The sequence below is a fragment of the Ambystoma mexicanum genome, chromosome 11 (assembly GCF_040938575.1).
Source record: "Ambystoma mexicanum isolate Mex_15411 chromosome 11, UKY_AmexF1_1, whole genome shotgun sequence".
Classification (NCBI taxonomy): domain Eukaryota; kingdom Metazoa; phylum Chordata; class Amphibia; order Caudata; family Ambystomatidae; genus Ambystoma; species Ambystoma mexicanum.
The window spans coordinates 259,824,305-259,847,976 of record NC_090934.1 but is presented as its reverse complement, the minus strand read 5'-3'; the positions used below and the strand labels follow the sequence as shown (position 1 = coordinate 259,847,976).

At 45.2% G+C, this 23,672-nt stretch overlaps 1 protein-coding gene across 6 annotated transcripts in view; it reads left to right on the top strand.

Annotated features, from left to right (window-relative positions):
- The window catches only part of TRNAU1AP (tRNA selenocysteine 1 associated protein 1), a 403,393-nt gene that overhangs the window by 140,548 nt on the left and 239,173 nt on the right, over positions 1-23,672 (top strand). For 2 of the 6 annotated variants that reach the window (XM_069622982.1, XM_069622981.1), the window contains 2 exons: positions 5,397-5,528; positions 11,795-11,914. In XM_069622982.1, coding sequence (XP_069479083.1) covers positions 5,397-5,528; positions 11,795-11,914 — 252 coding nt within the window. Of the gene's footprint in view, positions 1-5,375; positions 5,529-11,794; positions 11,915-23,672 lie in introns of all 6 variants that reach the window. The other 4 variants (XM_069622985.1, XM_069622984.1, XM_069622980.1 and 1 more) reach the window with 3 other exon arrangements.

The following is a 23,672-nucleotide window of genomic DNA, read 5'->3' as shown; positions in this document are numbered from 1 at the left end:
GTGCTGACTGGGAAGGCTGGGCCGGATTATCAAGGGATTGAGAGACATAGAAACTCGACTCGAGATACTTAAGGTAAGTGAAGTGTCGTAGTGTGTGTGTGTGCATTGTGTGTGATGTCGTGTCGGGCCCTGCTGGGAAGATAGTCGTTTCCTAATTTTCACCTGATCTGTCTGCGTATTGGGCCTGAATAAATTATACACACAGCGGCCCCCCCTCGCCCAGGTGTGCCTGGCATGGAGAGGATTTATTCGTTGTAAACACAAATCCACAAGGGAAGACAAATAATACACAGCGGCGGCACTACCGTTTTATATTTAAGTGAGAGTTGGATGTCCATGGGATTATGTAGACAGAGAACTAACCTAATTAAATTAGCATCCATTGCATTACCAGAGACTGTTCTCGAAGTCACGCCAATGGCAGGCCCGGACGCGTGACGCCGGCCCATTCTAGGAGTATGATGCACTGCACAGCCATGGATGTCCGCGCGTAACCGAATTGCTCTGTGAATTGATATACTCCTGATCCCAGAGGTTGTTGTGTTGGGGTTTGGTGCCACCCCAGGGACACAGCGTTCAAGGGAGCCTGGAGGAGTAAAGGTCCATATGAGGAGGTGTAGTTTGAGAGGTTTCTTTGAACAGGTCATGTGTTACTGATGTTTTGCCGAAAGATGTGGACGTGTTCCAGTGCTGCTGCCAGAATCTTCTGTGTGTTCAGCACGGTCATAGGTTAGGGATGACCAGCACTGACTTGACGTTCTCTAAATCACTGACTTAATACACTCCAGTCCCCACCTCTGCATGCTTTCAGCACCTGCCACGAGTACAGGCTTAGTCTATGGATACTAGTAAAAGATTTTCACACTACCCACCAGAGTAAAGTCGTCCCACATCTCATAAGTACACGCTCTCACACTGCCCATCAGTACAAGCTTCTCACGAAGGTCATCACACTGCCGACCAATGCAAGGACTTCCCCTATTTCCCAATGCAAGCTTTTCAGACTGTCCACCAGCGCCAGCTTTTCACAACGTCCACTTCATCCTTGTCATTTTTTTATTAGATTGCCCACTTGCGTGGAAATGAAAAGCATTTCTGGTATATTTGTTTTCAAGTGGCCACTTCCAATTATGGGCAGATGGGCAACCCATGGTGGTAGACCTCGGCTAGGGTGGAGGAAGCTTGACAGCACCAGTATTTATACTGGGGACTCCACATAACTAGTGAATTCTTATAAAGAAATGTAGGCGAACTTAAATCGCACCATGCCCAGAAAAGTTGAAAAGGTGGGTGATTTGAGGTTTGTCCTTCATGTTGGAAGCTTGTGTTCTCATCATAAGGTGTGTGGGAGAAAGTGGAAGAATTCCAGAGTCACAGGGCTGGGCCACAAAGCAAACACCCTACTCTGTTTGAGCATCATACAATAGCTGCACAGGATGATGAGATTGGATGGGTTGAGGTGAGGAGGTATCCGGGGGATACCATGTCATTTTGCTGTCAGTGTCTCAAAACTGTCCATTGAATCCATGTATGTATGATGCACAGGGCACTGAAGAATGCTAGTGCTTTGACCTGAAGCCGGCACACACTTTTCTGGGTAGTGTGGCCCCTAATGTTTCTCTCTTGGTGTATGGGAATAATACAGCTATCTAGGTGTCTGGGAATATAGCACCTATTTGGCATTATGGCACCTGAGCCTCTGGGACAGTGTCAGCTATGTGAGTGTCTTTGGCTACAGTATCTGAGCACCTGTAACTATGGCATCTGATTGTCTTGGAAAATGGAACCAATCTGGGTCTCTGGAACTATGGCTTCTGAGCATGTGTCCCTATGGCACCTATAAGAGCATCTGAAACTGGCATATTACTGGGTGCGAGGTTCAATGTGATCTATCTGGGCATCTCTGGGGCTATGGCACCAGAATCTCTGTGGCATCTGACTAGGTGTCTGACAGTATGATCATTTTTCTGCCTGCCTGGCATCAATGCATCTATTGGACCGTCGGGTGGTTGTTAATCTGATCTATAATTATTCTGATCTGGGTACCTGAGACTATGTATATGAGCATGTGGAACCCTGTTGCTTACCTCGGCCTCTGGAGATAAACCAGCAGCTCTCTGGGTGTCTGAAATTAAGCCATATTTTTGGGTGTGTCGAACTAGGACATCTCTCTGGATATCTAGGACTGAAGCACTTATCTGTGGTTTGGTGTTAAGACACCTATTGGGAAGCCTGGAGCATGCAAAGCCACCTGTCTGGGGTCTGACTGTGAGATCCTTCTGGGTTAGAGGGGCCGCTGTGCACTAAATTACAGAGCTTTATTTACAACGCCAGAGGCGCAACCTGTCCCGCTTCAGTTTATAAACAGGCGGGTCGGCTTCATTTTGCTTGTGAATTTTTTATGGCCCGTAATTTGCTTGATGTGGTAGTCTGGTGGTGGACCTTTACGTTTTTCACTACTGCAAATTAATTTCTCTTCATTAGATCTTTGCTTGATTTGAAAAGGCGCAGGTTGGGGTCGCGTTCATTTGAACAATGAAAGAAATGCCATCCCCTTGGATCTTTTTTTCTTTGTATATAATTTGGTGTAAGGAAAAATTGTGTGTATTTGTCCTGCAGATCCCCTGTCCTCCCCACCCCCCCAGATTTTGTCTCATATGCCCCTGTGCAGCCCTGCCCTTTCGAAATGGGCAACATTTGCACCATGTGGGGACAATAGTCACCCCTCCCCCCACTCAACCGTTCACTCGTATGACTGTAGCCATCAAATGTTGCACTCCATTATTGGTTCCTACCTGCCTTTCAGTGATCAGAACACCTTACCTATTCTTTTCACACACCTGTAACCATCTGATCTGCTGAGGTCACCATGCACACAGCGGATGCCCTGGCTGGCCTTTTAATTCACAGGGATAACCAGGGGTTCCAAGTGGGGCTCGAAAGAGGCAACGTTAGGAAATGAAGAAACATCCTTGTTTTCAAAAAATAACACTATTAAAACCATAGAACCCCAGGAGAGGGGGGGGCATTACTGGTCTGGTAATGCCCCTGGGCCGAGTAGTTACAAGCCCAAGCAAAGCGATGGCTTTAACGTAGCCCCAGGGACATTACCAGATTGGTAATGCCCCCTGCCTCCTAAGGTTTTATTGCTATTAGTACCCTGGCACATCGTACTGGGGTACTAATAGAATGTTTTCTTGATTTGAGAAACGGCGTTGAAACTGTTTATCCACTCTATAGATTAAAGCAAAACCACTGGCCGCCAGGGGGGACAACATGTAGTTCCTTCTCCCTTTCCATGGCGGCCTTTAAAAAATAGAAAAAAATGTAAACCAACAAAATGGCTGCCATGGAAAGGGAGAATGGACTACACGTAGTCCCTTCCCATGGCGGCTGGGAAAGAAAGTGAAGGAACTCTGGGATTTAGCGTTCCGAACGGAGCGCTTCAGGTAAGCCTTTTCTGGCCAGGTAACGACCTGGCGCGGGCCAATCCGATCGTTTGTTACATTCTGATTGTCCCTCGCAAGGTACTAATAAACTGCAAGAGGTATAACAAGGACATTACACATATCTGACTTTCCCAGAATTGACAGTCACCTTTGGCCTCCTAACAGGCAGCCCCTCCACAGCTTTTGGAGTCTAGCAGCACTTATCAAAATCAGTTAAAAACGTTTTTGTTTCTCAATGTATTCAATCAATAGCAATGTTAAAATCTATCTCCCATGTTGTCCTTTCCTGGATCCAGTGACTGAAAATGAATTCCAATCACACACCACATCCATATAAACTGCAAGCTTGCTGAACAAGTGCCCACAGCTGAACACACAGTGCCGTTAGCTGTTGTTCATTTTCTCCTTTCTCTTACTTAAATCTGTACCGTATGAAAACTATATGCTGAGGCCACAGGTCTGGAAGATTAGCTCCAACTAGGTGTTTGCAAGCACGTCCCGAATGTGTTTTATATTTGGAATACACCATGACATGCATCTGTCCACATATCTGGTTCTTAGTACGTGTGTAGTTTTAAAGAGGCACTGGAACTCGAATAAGAAAGGGTTGAACCTATGTGATTGGTTGTGCGCTACTGTTTGGAGGAGTGACTAGATAGGCCAGTAGGTTAATCACCTGTGCCATGGGTAATTACCACTACGCCCATATTTCTGGATGTTTATCACTGCTGGCATAAGGTGGGTCTGCCATTTTTGATCTTTTTCTTACGGGAGATCTTTGCAAGCGTTTGAGCAGCCGTTAATGCTCCACGTTGAAGGTTTGCTGCCATTCCCCAGTTCCCTTACGTATCTTATTGAGCTTCCTGACACCCTCAACCGTGTGGCTTCTTTCACTGCTTCTTCGAAGTTTCAATACTGTCTGAGCACAGGAGAGGCTCTCTTCAGCTGGACTCCTCAGTGTTGTATTAGCAAATGTTCCAGTAGTCCCTGCATCTGTGCCTATGCTGGACTAACATCCAGCTTCTTTGATTCCGAGCAACCCACAAGCCAGCCTCGTTTAGTATACCATGACTAGCACATATGAAATTGGGACGGGGTAGAGGGCAGTTTGACAGAAAACACCTGTACTACTTAATTCTGATGTACTATAACCCTAAACCAAGAGCTGATTTCCCCTTCCCGCTCCAAACCAATGCCTTTTTTGAACTGTTGTTGAAGACACCCCTTTATTTGGATGAGCAAGAGTACAGTGTGTTCATTGAAATGCGCAAGTGTTTTTTAGTGGTAGCAGTGCCATTTTATTCCAGGCAAAATGGTAGGCGAAATTGCTACTTTAATTTTTAAAGGCACCCTGGTTGCAGTCTGTAGGAACTCAACTGGCACCAGACACATAATAAAATCTCATTTCTACCAGAAAGCAACTTTAAATATACCTTGTGGCATCTGTTATTGCAGTCTGTGGCATAACATTTTTAGACCAGAATACCTAACTGTCCTGCACAGAAAACCTATTGTCCTTCACTGCGTTTACATACCATATTCACTTGTGCTTCATATGTGGCCCCCATACCTGACAATCTGAATGTGTGTCAATGTAATCAACAAAGCAAATTATCACTGTAGTTATCTGTTCTGTTAACATGTGCAACCTTTCAGATTTACAGACTTGGTCTGTTAAATGCAGTGCTTTCTATTTTTACTGGTGGGCTCCCTCTGCCAGGAACAGAAGGGCACCAGCAGTGAGTGTCTTCATATACATGAGTGAGTAGAATGTATATTTTTGTATCCGGGCATAGAAACTAGAGAGTGGGTGGGCCCATTACAAGGTGATGTACGATTGGCAACATGAGAAAAGCATTTTAGGAAGTGTCTGAATTAGTTTGGTGTTATGTATTTCACTAATAATTGGTAGACCTTCCTAAACAGACAAAATCCTACTGCTTTCAGCCAAGAATACTCCCTGTTTGTTGGAGACCTGACCTCCGACGTGGACAATGAGATGCTGTACAATTTCTTTGTTAAAGTTTACCCATCATGTAGAGGAGGGAAGGTTGTGCTGGACCAGGATGGAGTTTCCAGGTAAGAGGCTTTTCCAGCTTGCATCATCTCATCTTTGCACTCCTTGTCATCTTTTCTTTTCTAATGCTTGCTGTCTTCTGTTTTTGCTGGCAAGCTCTTTTGGGCAACTCCCTTCCTAGTCCATTTTGTAGTCCATTTTCAGTGTTCCCCCTTCAATGTTCTCAGACTTACCCTAGTGTTTTATCAAATCCTGAAACCTATAAATCCCCTCGTGGCTGTACCTAGAATTGGAATGTCATGCCATGTCCCTGACAGATATTTGATTTACACTCTGTCCTTCGCCCCAGTTGCTGCGATTCCTTTAATGTGTTGCTAGGAAATATAATCTCCCTACTCCTTACACAGTGCAGGTCTTCTTTATACTCTTCCATTTCGCGTAAATATATCTTATAGAAGTACTCTGTGCTTATCCACAGCTACCTCTATGAACATGTGGCCACCATACACTAAACCAGTTCCAAAGCGTCAGACATCCTTGTCATTTTTCTTTACCAATCTGAAATATTAGCACTTTGCCCTTTTTCACTATAGATGCTATTCCATGGCAGATTTGTGATTGGGCTACTTGGCGGATCTCTAGTCACTGTTTTCCCTGAGTCTTCATGTAGATGGAACACTGTTTCTGCATAGACTCTAATGATAGAGCTGGCTGCAACACTTGGCAATTCACCACATTTTCTGATTCTTTTTTTCTTTAGAGGCACTAACTTCTATTTCAGTTTAATCTCATTTGAATATTTAATTAGTTCTTAAGTATATGTAGTGGACCACATTTAAAAACAAAATACCTGCGATTTTACTCAATGTACAGTTTGTTTGCTTAGGTCTTGACTTTTTCAGAGTTCCATCTATGTTTGGGCAATTTATGAGGTAGCTGCGGCAAACAGCCAATAGAGAGAACTGAACCAAAAGATCAGCTTAGAGATGAGGAGATATCAACGTCAAAAGGTTAGTCGCTGTTTAATGTAATAGTTTAAGACTCTGCACTTAGTCCAGATTTGGTCTCTGTTGTGGTCTTTTCATATAGAGACTAATGTTTCTGGAAATGGAGCCGTGAGCAGTGGTTGCTGTCCAGTAGATTTCCTTGATTGGCATATGTTTTCGAAATGCTGAAATAGATCACACAAACTCTTTGTGCAACGCTGGTTTGCCTGCTTTGCCAGGTGGTATTTAACAATCTAATGTTTTATGTAATCCACCAAGCAGTAAAGATCTTGGTAGCTATGTTTCCCCGGGTGAACCTTTGTATATGATGAAAGGCAACAGAGCTATCCGGCCACTTCTGCGGACATTAGAGACCCGAACTTTTTGCCATATCCAGGTTTTACCAGGTTTTCAGTGAGGCAAAGGAAAGAGACCCAATGTTTAAGATACTAATGGATTCATAATCTACAATGAACCTTTTGCAGATGTTCATTGATTCAGAGTTCCTAAGATGGTCTCTCAGTACTTTGGGGATTCCCAAGCTCTGGAACCAATATATTGACATGTGTCCACTAATTCTATTCAGCGATTGTTCGTTTTTGTTTTCGCAAAATTAGAAATCTGTTGAAGGTGCAAGTTGGGAAGAGGGTTTGACCTATCTTTCTAGAGCAATGTTGAGATCCTGTTAAGACCAACATACACATGACCGGCATAAAATGCTTCTTTAGTTACTGAATAGGAAACCTAGACTCCTTTTGCCCCTTCCATATCCGTCAACGTTTTCCCCCCCCTTTCTAAATCTGTTCTCCAGTACTTAACACTGAACAAACCCAATGTGAACCAGTCAGGAGGCAACATTGAATCTAAGGAAAGCCAACTCACTGGGTGGCCGTGCTGACACATAAGGAGTGTGCAGCCCCCATTCCCATACAAACCTGTGCTTTGGAAATGCTTTCCTTCCTTTACCTGGATAATCGAGAGTACAAGGTCTGGGAAATTGATGTGCAAATGCCCCACATAGGGTGGGTTTGAAGGTTTTGACCCATTTGCATGTACTGTATCACAATGTTGAGTTTTGTTCCTTGATATGCGCACGTAAGTCACAGTGCCTTAGCATGCCCGTAGCATACTTGTGCATTTGTTGTGCATTCCCAAATATGCTTGGGTTAAAAACCTCAGAGGCAGCAGGTGTTCTGCACATGCAAGGAAGCTGTAATTCCTTCCGGAGCCAGTCTCTCCGACTTCCGGAAGGCTTTTTGTATAGCAGAGCTTTATAGACACCTGATGATCTACAGCTGGTTCGTGTTGCACTTTTGTTGGCCACTGAGCTTATCATAGCAAACGGTTGTTTCTGAAAATAGCATGTTCATCACCATACAATGCATCAGTTCCTAGGTCCTAGAAAAAGTTGTATCTTTCATCCTTGGTCAAACAATGGTTACTTTTACAGCAGACTATCCCAATTGAATTGTAAATACAATTAAAGACTGAGAGCATTCTTCAGAAATGTGTATGCAGCGTGATTACAGAATTTCACCTTTTTAAATGCAGTTGTGTTCTCTGTAGCTGAACCGTTCTTCTGGAGAACAGCCACTTTAAACTGTAATAGTGTATTGACCCCCTACAGTTCAAAAGATTCTAAAGATTGTGGTTTTTCTAACATTACAGCGTACATCGTGTCCTAATATAGTGGATGCACCTTGCAAAGTGGTACGTTGAAACTAAGGAGTGCCTGGGGCGATTGACTTCTCACTCTCTGCACTACAACCATACCTTTATAAATAACACATTTTGAAAAGGTTCAGGCAATTCCATATTATCCCTATTTTATTTGGGAACACTTGAGTCGGCTGCTCTGGGCCATATTGTTCTCTATCATTTTATACAGTGCGTGGCAGCCAATTGCATCCTTCATTTTTTGCCAAATCCACCCATGCCTTGTGGTTAAGATTATCTCTATGGGCGCTGTAAGGAAGGCATGTTATTGAGCAGTACACATAATGGATACAAGTTTTGAAAACCTTTATTTAATATTTTAGTTGGGTTGGTAGATTTCCTAACTGTCCCTAACTCTAGAATGGGAATAGTCTTGCCCATTCAACAAATTAGACATGTCCAAGTCAACCTGGTCAAAATAAAAAGGCCTGTACTAAGAAAACCTGACCTTGCTCTCCTCCTCAAAATGACAAATGTGCTAAGGGACTACAGGAAAAAAAGTGCCTCAAAAGAAATATCAGAATGGCTTCAGTAACCACTCTCTTCTCGAGGTTCAGCCCCATGGGGGTTTAGAGAGTTTCTTAGAAAAAGGATAGATGGATGGCACGGTTCTTTCAGTCTTGCACACTTTGGCTTACTGGTACAATTCAACAGTCCAGTCTTTGGCTTCAAACTTCTGGTAGTTCAATTGCTTTGCACAGGCTTCCCTCTGCTGGTCTCAAGCTTGTTTCTTTCACTTTATCACACATTTCTGCACAGGATTCCCTCGGCCGGCTCGAGCCTGTTTCCTCTTCGTGGGGGTTCCCTTCCCTGCGTTTATATTTTATCTTTTCACTGTCGAAGACTTTCGAAACTGCAAGGAAATTACATAGACCTCCTGCATGACCACTTCGACCTCTCTTTCAACAATTCTTTAGTGCCCAATCTTCCTCATTTTCTAACACCAATGCCTCTTGGTACTTCTAGTTCTTATTCTCTTTAGTTTGCTCTCTTGGCTTTTTCCAAAGTTCATATACTTTGCCCTCTTGGGATATTCAGAGTTTATATACTTTCCTCTTATTCAACTTTATTTCCTTATTGCGGTTACTTTCTTTTCTTTGTTTCCCACTGTAATATCTTTCTACTCTCATAACATTTCACTAAGACTTTTGAATGTGCAACCTTGCCTCGCAGGATCACTCTGTTGCTTTGTATCCTTTACATTCACGTTTTTTCGGCACATGTGCAACCTTAATTTTGAAATTACAGTCCCTTTCCTTTTAACACAAACCAGATTTTTGTTGCCTTCGATGACTCACCAGTTGTGTTAATTGGTTTCCTTTAATCTAATTCATGCAGCTCAATGCCGTTACCAATGCCTCCTCTGGCAACTTGAAGGTTTCTTTCCCCCGCTCACTCGGTTTCGCTCTCCAGAAAGTTTACGCCTTCACGAAAGTCTGGATTTCTCACCAGGCTTTCTCTTGATCTTTTAAACTGCTGATCAGGCCGTTGACCTTCCAACTTCTACAGACTGGATCACATCAGCCCGAAAGAGCTGTTGCTTCTTGTACCCAGTCTTGCTCAAAGTGTCTGTGTGCGCTACCTTTTATCCTCACAGGGAATGTTCACAAGTGGCAGGTGTGCATTGTTAGACCTACGTGCCTGACTCTGCCTGGCCTCCTTACAGGGACAGAGCCGATGCAAGTAAGTGGAGGTAATCTTTCTGACCTCATTCCTATACCTCCTCAGTGCAGTACTGTTGTCAAGATAAAGTGGGGAAGAATTAGTTTCCCATAAAATAAGCAGATATAGGGGTTAGATGGGTTGTGGAAAAAGGGGATACCATCTCACACCATTGGGTGTTTCTCTCCCACTTGCGGTGGTTCCCCTACCAAGGTGATCCTCGCTCGCTTATCCATCCCCAAGGTCGGTTTCCAAAAACGATGGACTTTCCCTGGCTACCAGAGTACGGAATCCCCTGGGACTAGGTTGTGAAACACCCTCTGGTTTTTCACAACGCCAAGAAAAAAGGCCAAGTGTGAATCAGCTTGACCTGTTACTCATTGCACAGTCTGGCACCAAATGCAAACAATCCTTTGATGCTGGTTGTTGGCCTCAGTGGAATCGGAACATTCAGCAATGTCTGTTGAAGCAACAATGACATTTTGGGTAGTCACCCAAGACTTTGATTATCCCTATTGGAAGAAGTGCAGTCAGCAGAGCCTCTGTTCAGCCACAGGTTGAAGCAACAGACTGTTTTGTACTTGGACCTTTGACGAGTATGTGCAGGTTTTAGCATATTTCAGACATTGCGTTACTGGGAGCTATGAACATAATGCCGGTGGTTGTTCTATCTGATAAGCAAGATCTGATCTATTTCTGATTTTCTGCAGTGAAAGAGTCACATCTAGGAGTACTTAAGCAACTCTTTCCTTTGAGGAACTCTTAAGTGACAATTTAGGAAAGGTAAGACTCAGGATTCTGGTACCTGTTGGTAGCAGTTCCCATTGAAGATGTATTCTTTGCCTTGATTTAAGTGCATTTGCCAGCACCACTTGTAGCCAGTGTATCATTTGTCAACATTTCGCCTAAGTTTTCTATTTAGAAATCTACTTGTATTTATTGATTTATAAAACGCCTTACACCAAATGTGATTTGGGACCGTTGATGGTGAACTGTTCCACATGCTTGGCCGTTGATATTTGTTTTTGTTCTACAATCATGTAGTTACTGTTACTGATTAGTTGGTCTGCATAACAATGCTCATGTTTGTTTAACATCTGCACAGTTGTTGACCTACTGTACAGAAGCCTGGCAGTTGCTAATGTCCATTTGTGTAACCTGTGAAAAGTTCTCAATACTAGTCTCATCCAGAATTCTTTACTCTGTTGCAGTCAAAACTTTGAGCAGTGCTCTGATTTGCTGCTCCATACCTCCCGCCATGCACGCGATGTGGACAGTATATAAATCCATGTCGCATAGCTTAGTTATTCACACATTCTGAGAATGGCGTAGCCAACAGCCTGTGCTTCTCATCTCCTTTTCTTTTAGCATTCAGCTTCCTGCTGTTCTTAGTCAAACATTTGATATTTTTGTTGCCCTTTTTTGCAGCCTCTGGAAACTGTTCACAACTTGCTGTCCTCAGACAGCATGCTTTTCTCAGATCCACGGTCTGCCTTTTGGAACCCAAGGCCGACTAACCACATCGTTCCCCTTTATTTTCCTGGCACACCCCTGCATTTCTCGCACTAGCTTCCTAGCTTGCAGTGGCCTCCCCCCAAAATGCTTTCTGCTCATGCCACTTTTACACTCTACGCCCACATTATGTGCTATTCTCTGCCGCTATATAAACACTCCACTGTTGCATGCCCATACTCCTTGATCTGATTTCACACTGGCCTCAAGCCTTTTGTGCTCTGCTCGCCCACCTGCCCCCACCAAATACCCAAATGTCCTTCCTCTCACCCTAACCGTCCTCTCTCCTTCCTGTCCTCTCTCCTTCCTGTCCTCTCTCCTTCCTGTCCTCTCTCCTTCCTGTCCTCTCTCCTTCCTGTCCTCTCTCCTTCCTGTCCTCTCTCCTACCTGTCCTCTCTCCTTCCTGTCCTCTTTCCTTACCACCTGTAATACAGCTAGCTTGTTCTCCGTAGGGGCTATGGATTTGTGAAGTTCTCCGATGAGTTGGACCAGAAGAGGGCTCTGGCAGAGTGCCAGGGTAGTCCTGGCCTGGGATCCCTTCCCATTCGATTGCGCGTGGCCATAGCCAAGCCGTAAGTATCCTAAAGTAGCTGGGGGTTAGTGTGGGTTGATTTAAGCGGACCCTTCTCTCCCGCCTCTTGTCATTTTTGAGAACTCTGAAACCCAGAGTAAGTTGGGGTGGGGAGAGAATAACACTTGGTGTAAGAACAACGTAACAAATGTATACCTGTGTGTATTAGGGTGAAGTGCTAGTTTAGCATAAAAGGAAGAACTCATCATTGGAGTTCTTTGCTATCGGTTACATTCCGACACCTGTTTTTACACTATTCATATAGCTAAATCCTATGTTTACAGTGGGTCTTTATAGCACTGTTGATTCATAACAGCCCTCTGCTTCGAGGCACTCATGTTTGCCTCGTTTATTTACATTCCAAGAACCCTTTCATGGACATTTGAGGCAAACCAGCTTATGGGAAACTGCAGATCTCCCATCAGACTAACCATTCTCTTGAAAGGTCCTTCACAGGCAGTTTCAGCCTTATTTCCCTTTCAGAGGCACTGACCTCCTGGAATCTCCCAATATCGCCACAGGCCAATCTATAGTTTCGGGACCTTGGCATCTGCAAAGCCTTTTCCAGTTGAGTACTTTTGCTTTATTTACAGTTGTCAACATCTGAACTTTCTCTTTATTGGCAATTTTCTTTCAATTTTAAAAATCTGGTTTGGGAAATCTTTATTTGTTAAATAAATGCAAACTTGCATGTTAAAGAATAAGTTGCTCTCCTTCCTAAAGTGAGGATAGGAAATGGAAGTTGAAACTCCTTTCAAAGGCTGGCTTGCGTAGGTGTGCGTGGCTGGTGCCTGCTGCTTTAGTGCGTGTGCAAGTCTGCCGGAGGCTGCTGCTGGCGGGAGATGGAGCCTGAGCAAGACCAAGACTAACTGAGAGGGGTGGGGAGAAGAGAATGAGGGTGCTTGGAAGTATGACTAAGTCCCCTGCCTGACCTTACTGGTGGATCGTGATGTCACAAAGTGGGCCAGGTGTTGCCATAAGCCAAGTAATGCTGGGCCTGGGGATGGCGTTGTCCGGATTTCCTGCATGCACCCAGCATCCCAGATGTGGGAGGTAGGGCTCGTCACATTGCATCCTTAGATGCTACTCCCCCTTAAAGAGAAGCCGTTATGAGGGATGGACCGGCAGAAAAGATGGACCAGAGCACATTCATGCTCATCTCTGTGTACAGGTGCAGAAATCAAATCCAAAGCAGGGGAAAGAAATTGTATCCAATCTAAGACTGAATACTCCAGAAATTAATCACATTAGAAGGTGCTCCATGTACACCAGGTTTTAGGTGTACATGGAGCACCTTCTAATGTGACCTTCAGAGTCCTCCCTGAAGGTGGAACAGTGTGAGGCAAGCTGGAGACTGGTTAATAGGCAGGGACTAGCCAAGCCCAAATCCGGCATCGAGCTGCAAGCCATTCTCAGTGGCAGTGTCATAAAGCTGTTTCCCTACCAGCTACATAGGACCATATACCAGAATTCCCTTAAGCTAAAAAGAGGCTGGAAGGGGTGGTGGGCAACACCACATAAAAGGAGGGCCTGTTGCGGAAGGTGGTGGCAGTCTGGAGGAGGAGCGAATTTGGAGACTGCTGGCAAAGCGTGCAGAAGGAGCTGAAGTATATGACTGTATCCCAGAGGACCCAATGAGGCCTTGGCGATGAAGGTCTTGGGTGGCTGGGTATGAAGGATATGGCCGGATGGAGCAAGAAAGAGATAGAAGGCTGAAGGAGAGATCAAGGCCCATGGGGTGAGTGGGAAGAAAGGTTTGGGGGTGGTGAAAGGCTCTGGGACCTGGAGTGAGGGGAGAAAGCCAGAGGCCTGGGGTGAGGAAAACCAAACGGTGATGTCTGGAAGGTTTTGAATCTATCATAACCACAGGCAATCCTCCAGACCATCAGTTTTCAGCCTGCCAAGCCGTTACAGAAAAGAATAAAACCATATGCAAATCAGGCTTGGTCCCACTCAAAAAGGGGAAGTCCAGCGTGAACTGCTAGGTCGCATCACTTCTGCATGAGACCACAAGCATCGCCAGACATGTTTCGGCCTCGTTGGGCATCATCAGTGAGGGGTAGCTTGGGTCTCTTGGCCTAGCAGGCTTGGGCCCATGTCAGAGTGAGACCCAAGAAGCTGGAGGAGAGAGAGAGAGACCCAGGAGGAGAGAGGGAGACAAAGAGAGAGAGAGAGATATCCCAGGTAGCTAGATACTGAAACTCAAGAGGCCGTGAGGAGGAAAGAGAGATGGTATTTTATGGTCATAGAACAGCAGAAGGAGTTGGTGAGGTCCTAGCCTCTATCGAGCAACCTGTAAAGACCTTGAGGTGGCCTCCTCTCTCCCCTTGGTTCCGGCCTTTCTTTAAAACCAACAGAATGAACCATCAGACACCCATACAGACCAGTGACCGGCAGGTGGACTTCCCACTGTATGCTTGTGGCATAAGAACATTGTTAAGGATATTACCTGAGACTTTGGTACTAACAACCAGCAAGGGTGTGAAGGTCATTCGTCTTGGATACATTGTTAACGTCACTGGGCATGTATCCCCACACTTTGTTTCTTCAGTTAAGCCACCAGGAACCGACCCTACCAAAGGCAGATGGACCCTTATTCTTACGTTGGCAGAAAACCATCTTGGCTACATTTGGACAACTTCTTTATACTCGTTCTTAACCCTAAAATAACTGCTTTAGTTTGTCCTTATAACCCTTTTGAGCCATTTTGAAAACCTATTCTTTGTCTGACTCACATTTTATCCTGAGGACTTCAGCTGGCTGGAGCGAGCATGCGAGAGAGAGACCGATTCAGAGATCGACTCCTAATGCTGGTGGGGTAGAGTGGAACGAGAAAGGATGGAGAGAAAGATATAGAGAGCTACTTGTGTCGGAAAACACTGGGTGGGAGGGGTATAAGTGTTGGAAAAAGCTCACAGTATTGAACTTAACTGGTTGGTAGATAAAATACAAATATATTAAATAGTGGGTAAATCGGAACCAACCCTTCACAGATCAGGGAGTCAACATCTGTTATAGGAAATACTGTGGAGTCTATTAAGAAATGTTATTGAACTTTCACACCTTTGGGATTGACCTAGATCCTATTTTAGGGTTCAGAAATCATTCCACACCTATGTTGTAGGGCTTCTCTTTATTAGCAGGACTCTCACATAGGTAAATGTGGCTTAACAAGCAAGGCTACTCAGCAAAGATATGTGAAGTGTGCCAATAGGTAGAGGTTAATGAACAACAACACAATATGGTAAAGTCTGTATAATCGTTTGATATAACTTTAGCAGAAATCTAACTGCAGTATGTTGCAGGAAATTGGCCTTTTCGGATGGAAGTAACTAAATGTTCAGGCACATAGTTTGTTTGCTTTGTTTCGGATAGGACTTTCATAACTTGACAGTGCTTTCCTATGGTACCAAGTCCATTGTAACGCACCACTTAAATGGTTAAGTGCAGCTATCAAAGGTGGAACAGAGACTGCACAAGCCACAGTTGTGATTATCTTGCACCCATTGCTTTCCTATGTGCTAATAGTGTTCTGTGTAACAAAAGAATAAAACATCTGATTGCGTGGAAATAAAACTGTGAAAGTCTCAGTCCAGTTGTGAAGGTTCATTGTGTGCAGGTGGTGCCCTCCAGCCAAGAACCATGACACAAAGACCCTGGACAACATTGCTGGAGCCAGGAAAGGCGAACCAGATGCTGGGGATCAGTGCAGCTAATCTGGTACTGTGACCTCTTTGGCCAAAGCAGTGCGGGCAATGGGCCAGCGGTTCAAAGGAGAGATCAATTCTCAAGAATGTTTGTTTTGGATACAATCTACTGCCAGTCCTTTTCAGACACTAGGTAAATGATGCAGTTGCTAAAAGGTACACATCCATGGAACCTGTCCTGAATGTGAGTACGCAGAGGTTCCAGACTGATCTGCAAATGGATATTTCTCCATTGTTATTTTTTATTTTCTAAAGCACTTGTACACAAGTAAAGTGCTTCAAGGCGGGAAGGGAACGAGGGAAACGATAATCCTTCTTAGGCCTTGAAGTATCTGACTGATCTAACCAAAATTAACTAGTGTACTAGGTCAGAGGCATTTCTACTAGTGCAAGTGCATGTGCTTTGAAGGGTAGAGTCAGCCTGCTGAGTGGAGTACACCCCATAGAACAGGTTATCCACACCTCTCTACATTCTGTAAAACTCGGTGTTTAACCCTAAGTAACTAACACTAATCAAGACCAGGACCCCTTGCTCACTCTGACTTAGAGGCTCAGGTTCATCGCACTGATTTCTCCTCTGTGAAGAGTACAGTGAGCTAAAACGAGCGGACCATTCTGAGTTGGGTACAACCCATAGAATAGGTTATTTGAACCAGTTTTTGCCTCGGTATTGGGCTCCCACACCTCTGTACATTGAGGTTTAGGGTCTTCCACGTATGTTAGGACACTGCAAAGTAGTTGTGCAGACTATTGGGGACGTTTCCTGCTTGTTGGGTTTGATGGGTCACCGGTTCTCCCTTCCCATCAGATTTTGTTATGTTCGTTGTTACCCTTGGTAAAGGACCAAAAATATAGACATTGGGGTTTGGAGTCCTTGTATTGTCATTGTCCTGAATCTGCTGAATCAAGGGGAGGGAGTGCTGGTATGTTTCCACCTGGTTGTGTAGGGCGAGGTCTTGAGTTCACAGTGCCTAGGAGTACTTCACTGTCGTAGTATTCACGTGCAGCGCTTTCATTTTCCTTGAGTAGATTTATCTTCCAGCTACTATAGGACAAGTCATCAAATGACAAATATTTGGTGTTTCCGGTTCTTGGGTGCTGTATGCACATCACTAATCAATCGCATGCCACCATTCATATATTTGCCTGCAAACCAGTCGGTGAAGGTCAGCACATTCCAACCTTCCCAGACTTTTTCTTGGGCAAACAGTCAATATTTGGATTCCGAATTGAACACCAGACCCTAATTCATACAACTGCCCCGATCGGACCATGCCTGTCTTGTACGCCCAACTTGTAGTCCAAGGAAAGCATGTTAATATATGATAAACACTTGTTTTTATGCTTACCAGTTAGACATAGCCATGTTGTGACGCCTCACTCGAATTATAAACATAGGTCACTATTTGCAGGGAGCAAGCATTTCTTTCCACATCGTAGAATGGCTGCAGTAGCATATAACCTTCTAAAATAGAGCGCTACCACCATCCAATAAGGTACACAAGGAACCAAGCATGGGGATCTTCTTGTGGGGGTATGGTTACAAGGGTAGCTTTTGGGGGAGAGAAGGAGGGGCCTGTCTTTTCAGCCTGAGGGACTTATAAGGACACATGCACAGACTTGCATCGCCAGTGAGGCCCTGGATGGGCAGGCACCTGCTATAGGAAAAAATGGCAGTGAACCATGAGGGGCGGTGGGGGGCTAAATTGTCTCAGGGAATTGGTAGGGGTTACTGATGAGGGCTTTCATCCCAACACAGGCTCTGGTTAATGGAACTGCATTTATTTAAGCCGTATAAGGGCAGACAAAGACGGGGGGACATCTCCCCATTTGCACCAGTGGGGTAGATCACCTGCCTCCAGTAGTGTGGATGTGCCTTTAACTTTTCCCATTACTTCCTATGACATTTTGAACTGCTGGAACTCTCTGAAAAGTGATCCTGGGGTACTTAACCTGCCCCTGGATATTTTCCCCGAATCGACTTTGGGTTTGGTGAACTCTGTAGCCGATTTCACAGTTTCTCTTCTTCTGTGTGATTTTTATAACCATTTTAAAAGGTAATCCCTTTAATTTCTGCGATGTTAAATATACTTGAAACACTATAAATGGGTCTATAACAATGTGTATATGTTTCCATTGTGTTTCCATGTCATTAATCTAACACTTCCCATATTCTCTTCCGAGTAAAGTCACTTTGTTTCTTTGTCCACATGTGGGGGCTGACGTGAGTCCAACACCATAAACCAAGACCATGTTGTATCCTTAGGCAAAAAAACTCTGATCCTTCTCCACCTACCAACCCGCCCCCCCTGCCCAAGTTCAACCATAACGTAATACTCACAATAAGCATAACCTCACAATGCTGCCACGCGTTAGACAATAAATACCTGTTTTCTGCAGGTGTGGACCCTGAAAACCACCTATAGGTTGTCCTCGGTCGTCAACACCCATGTCTGGAATGTGGCCTTGGCTCGTATTACAGCCGAAAGTCCCAACTCGGGGACAAAAAGGGATAACCTGTTTCCCTGTCGTCCCACTTTGTTACCATATGATGCATGTCCCTAATCCCACTCATTCTAATTTAGTTATCATTCTGACCCTCAAATCTGAAAGTTATACAGTGTTTCATGTAGTCAATCTGCTGGTGCCCCCTGCCGCCTCAGCCAGTAGTTTCTCTCTACAAATTACATTGTTGTCCCATCCATCCCCAGTGTGATATTGCCATCCTTGCAAGTGTAAGCTCCTCTCATCTCCGGATGCTGAGTGCGTCGTTAATTAAATATCCTAGCCACAATGGGTCTGGGTCTAGCCCCCTGGAGGCAGTCTCTGTGCTGGGGACCCTATGAGGTTGTTCCACTGCGAACCATTGTGACAGACCCTTAAGTCTGAATAATTTCTTGCAGGCAAAATGGCTGGTGCATCAAAGGGGCCCCCATGCTCCTTGTGCACGGCCGCGGCCTAGTATCACGGCAACCCAGATGGCCATCTTGAGGTCAAGCAAATCCCCCGCCCCCTCCTACCGCCCTGACATCCTCCGACCCCCTTCGTCTGGGATCTGCCCATCTCTTGGGTTTCCTTGCTGGATTTTCCATGTGAGTGTTTGAGCCTCCCCAACTCGACATAGTCTGTCCAGCTTCTTTGAGCACCAAGCCATCACCTCTGCAGTACTGATATAATGTGTTGAGCCACCCGAACCTGCTCACTGCCAAAGTCCAATCTCTGCTTCCCTGTGCCCGAGGCCAGAGTTCATCAGCCGCTGCTGTACCGACATCACCTTGCATCCTCAGCAACACATAAGCAGTTATTGCTGCTGAACAGCACTGCATCGTTGGAACCCTTTGCTGCTGCTTCTAAACGTGAGCTCAGCACTGCATCACAAGCACCCAAACTCCTGGTTTGACTCCGAAAAGATTGGCTCAAAGCTGTAGAGCTCCAAAGACAAGACTATAAGGTATTTGAAGAGACCCTTTCCCCATGGTTCATCTTAAAGGAGCATGGTGGGCCTCATTACGAGTCACCCGGTATGGAAATAACAGTGGCGGTAAACCCGCCGCCACTGTTGTTTCCATACCGGGTGATCTCGAGTCCTGCAGGCGGAGGTGTCATTCCCGCCAGGTCTGACCTGGCGGGCTTAACATCACCCGCCTGCAGGCGGACGTGGAAAGACCGGCACCATCATGAGATGGTGCCGGTGTTTCCTCTTCCCCATTCCTATTGAGTCCTATGGGACTCAATGGGGATTTACCGAATTCCGCCTCCGGAATTCCCGGGACACCGGGGTCGTAATGCCCCGGTAATTCCGGGAATCACGGAGGCGGAATGGTAATAAGAGTCTGGTGGTAACCTGCCGGTTTTACCGGCTGGGTTACCGCCGGACTCGTAATGAGGCCCTGTGACTTTTTAAAGACATCTTAATAAACTTAACATTTTGCTGCTGAAATCTGTGCCTGAGCACCCCCGTCTTCCAAACCAGAGTGCCTTTTACTTTCTGCTTTCCCTGTAGATTCCCTTATATGGGTGGGCCAATAGTTTTATTATTTGTGTGCTTTTTAGTTACAGTAAAGTTCCTATTTTTATGGAGCCTTGGCTGGACATTATTTTGGTTGCACTGTAATTTTGTAACACTCACTCTGACTCCCCAAGGCTCAGCAGTCCCAGATCAAGACTGGTTGTTCCCACTGGTCCAGAGGTCGAAGCACCAGTGAGTCTCTTCTTGAGATCAGGCAGAGGAGGGCCTGAATGTTTGTTGCTGGGCAGATTGTGTGACCAGTGGTTATCCAAGTTTGGATAGCCACTGCCAGTTTGATTGGCACACATCCTTACCATTAGTGGACTTGCGCGTCCATTCAGTCTAGGCAAAAATGAGGATTCCTGCAGCCATTCCACAGATCATTGCTGGATACCTCTATGAAGAAGTGCAGCCAGCTGGCAACCCGGGGATGACTTCTGTAGCTGACCAGCACCAACTCCAGTGAAGTCCTGGTGAAGCCCGGCTCCTCTGCCTGATCTCAAGAAGACTCTCATTGGTGCTTCAACTCCATAACCAGTGGGAACAACCAGTCATAGTGAAGATTGCCCTTGCTTACAGCACATGGTAGTCTTGATTCTATTAAAGAAACGGAGACGAGCATTGTGCTATACTTTCTTTTATTACTGCAACTCACAGCACTTTAAAACTTTGAACATTTAAACTGAATATTTTCTATTTTACTCGCAGATCTGAGCAAAAGGGTAATCCAATAGTTTAAAGAGTTAAAGAGGCAAACATTTCCAACTGCTGCTGCAAGCCACATGAGCCTCCCGTCCTTGGGAGTCCTGAGGCTCCTCTCCTCCACCTATCAGGTGCTTGTCTCCAGGATAAGAGGTCCTTGCTCTAGGTCCCTTCCTCTTTCTTTTGGCAGCGAACTGTGCCCTATTTCCAACATAGAACTTTGCTCCATGCGAACTTCTATGACTCTCAGAACCTCCAACTGTTCTCACGGTCTCTCTGGCCCAACAGGACAACGTGTGTACTCCTTGACCATACTCTCGACTTCTTTCGATATACCTCAGGCAGCTTTCTGATCGTCCCCTGCAAGGAATGCAGAAGAAACCATGAGGGTGGGGATGTGCTAAAGATCTTCCACAGTATAAACAAACACACAAGCTGAACATCAAGACTTTGCCATCTCGGGTGGGATATAATGCTTGCCTCTCTTTGCATGTAAGCATGGCCAATCTTGATTCTAGGTCAAGACAGGAGGCAAGCATTATGCTTGTTCAAAGCTTGCCACCACCCAACTAGTTATCACGGACACAGGTTTGAAATAAAAACGTTTTAAAGGTTGATTCTGAAGACCAGTTGGATGACTTCATAATATCTTGCAAAGACACTCCTGCCGAGAAAGCTCTAGAAGCAATCGCCCCTCTAGCTGAATGTGTGCCAAATATGGACAGGTCTATACCCGCCCAATGCATCACTTTACTAACCCATCTTGCTATTGCCACTGTAGCTACTGCGTGGTACGGCTTCCTACGCGCTATAAGCAGTTGTTATTCCTGGTGGTCTAAGGTATGCTGTTCTTAATCTTTGATACAATGCGCCACGCATATCTTTATTCTCTGCAAAATAAGGGTCGAAAATTATTTTAGAGTCACACTTCGTTCTCTTAGCTATGCCAAATGCTACTACCTCAGGGTAAAATATCTTCCTGTCTATTTCAACGCTTTAACATCTGACACTCTTCTACATGCTGCTAAACAGAGCAGCATAGCTAACTTCCCTGCTAGTTGTGAGTGAAAAAGGTTATTCTCTGGCCAGCTGAGAAAGAGATGAAATACATCTGGCGTCCCACAGCACTGCGTACTTAGTCTCTGGTGGTTTCTTTAGCTTTACTCCCTTGTGTAGGCGCACAACCGTGGGGTGTTCCCCCACTGGTCTCCCTTCCACTTTATCGTGTCCTGCTGACACTGCTGACCTATAGACTCCCAGTGTTCTATAGGCAGAGCAGTCGTAAAATCTATCTGCTAGGAAGTTGAGGATGTGGACTATAGGGGCTGAAACAGGATCCATACTGCGTTCTGTGCACTAATGGGACCAGCGGTAAAGCTCTGTATGGTGGAAGGCACCCAGGAGTCTCTAATGCAGTTAGCAGCAAGCTGCGAAATGCCTGGCAACTTCATCTCTTCCTGAAACCCTTCAGGGTATTAGATGCACAGTGGCTGCTCTATCAGAGGGTGCTGGGGACTGTCCTGCCGATGAGGAACTATCCTCGGGAAATCTGAGGAAAGTTCCATTGCTACTGGCAACCAGGTTTGGGAATTCCAAAACTGTATTATCACGAGTTCCGCGGACTATCTGCGGGCTTATGCCCGGACGGTCGGCATGACAAACGGCGGAAAGGCGTAGTGCACTGCTCATCTCCACTGGTGTAAGAATGCATCTGTCCCTACTGCTCCCGGGTCTATCCTGGAACTGAAGTACTTGGGCATCTGCGCGTTCAGTCTGGACACAAACTTATCAGTGTCCAGTGGGCCCCAAATCCCCTGCAAGTGATTGAACACCTAGGGATGAAGTCTCCAGTTGCTGGAGTCTGTGATATCGAGAGTTCCTGTCTGCTACACTGTTCTGCGCACCCGGCCAAAATGTTGTCCATATTTAGTAATACACAACATTTGACTATGTGTTTGGTAAATGCACGCACTGCAAATGACCCTGCTAGGAGTTTGAGACAATTTGTGTCGTTACAACTCTTCTGACCACTTTCCTCTGCCTGTCCGCATCTGTCTCCCCAGCTGGCTCCGCTCGCGTCTGACTCTATAACTAAATCTGGCATGTGGCCGAAAATTGCTCTGCCATTCCAGGCCTCCATATTTTGCAGCCACCAATGAAGCTCTGTCAGCGCTTCCTGATCTAGTGTCACTAGCTGGTTATACCCCACTCCACCTTGCAAGTGTCTGATCTTGAGCCTCTGTAAAGCACTGTAATGTAGAGGCCTAACTGAAAAGTATAACTTTGGAACTGATGACTTTCGGGCACAAGGCCCCAAACCATCTTAGTGCTGGATTTACAAAGCACTAGGGAATTGTTTTATGGTTACCCTGAAGTTTGTACTGGACTATGCATTCCAGTACTTAACCCGTTTTACACTGGCTATTGAATCAAATGCTTTCCATCTTCTCCGAAGGGTAAATGTATACATCTGTCTTATAGAAAGTGTGACAATATTTGCCTGGAGGTTTAATTGCTTAGTGTTACTTTAAAGGCCTTAAAACATCATTGTATATTTGTGTATTGCCTGTCTAACCGGAATTATTGGTGGTGGTCTGTGTGTCTGGACTCATTGAAGCCCTAGAGCACTCGTCCCCCCCCCCCCCCTAAGTCTAAACCTTCACTCTGCTACCTACCTTATATATTAGGTTTGGCTAGACTTTAGTGCCTTTCCTTTTGCACCATAATAGGTTGGCCTTACAAAATCCAACCCCAGAGTTAATTTTGGAAATCCATCTTAATATCACCAAAAGAGGCAAATAAGGTATACCTGTCAGGCTGTGCCTGTTTAATATTTATGATTGGGATTGATTTAGTAGTAGTTTGGGCCCGAGTAGACCCTTTAGCCACTACTCGTCATTTCGTCACAGAGCCCCATTAGTTTTATTTTTAACTGTTATTAGTTCTACTATTTATTTACAGTAGTTGTCCTAGTCCTGGACTTTCAGTTAAAGTTGATCAGTTCATGCATGCGCCTATTGAGCTGGTAAGCAGTTAAATAGTGTGTAATATCTTATTTGTTGCTTCTTTTTAGCTTGTGTGTGGGTTTGGGGGCAATTGCATTGAGTTTTCGCTCTGCTATAAGAAGGCACATTTCCGGACATCTGTTTGCAGATGGAGAACATTCATTCACTGCATTATGCATCTATTTTATTCTTCTTAAAAGCCCTGGGGGAACCTTTATGGCCAGAACATATTGGTTATTTCTTGGTGTGTGGTTGGGTGCAGTGCTCACTTCCTGATCCCCCCAATGTGGGATAAAGCCTAACCCAAAGCTCTTTAACTTGTCTACTGCTGGAACT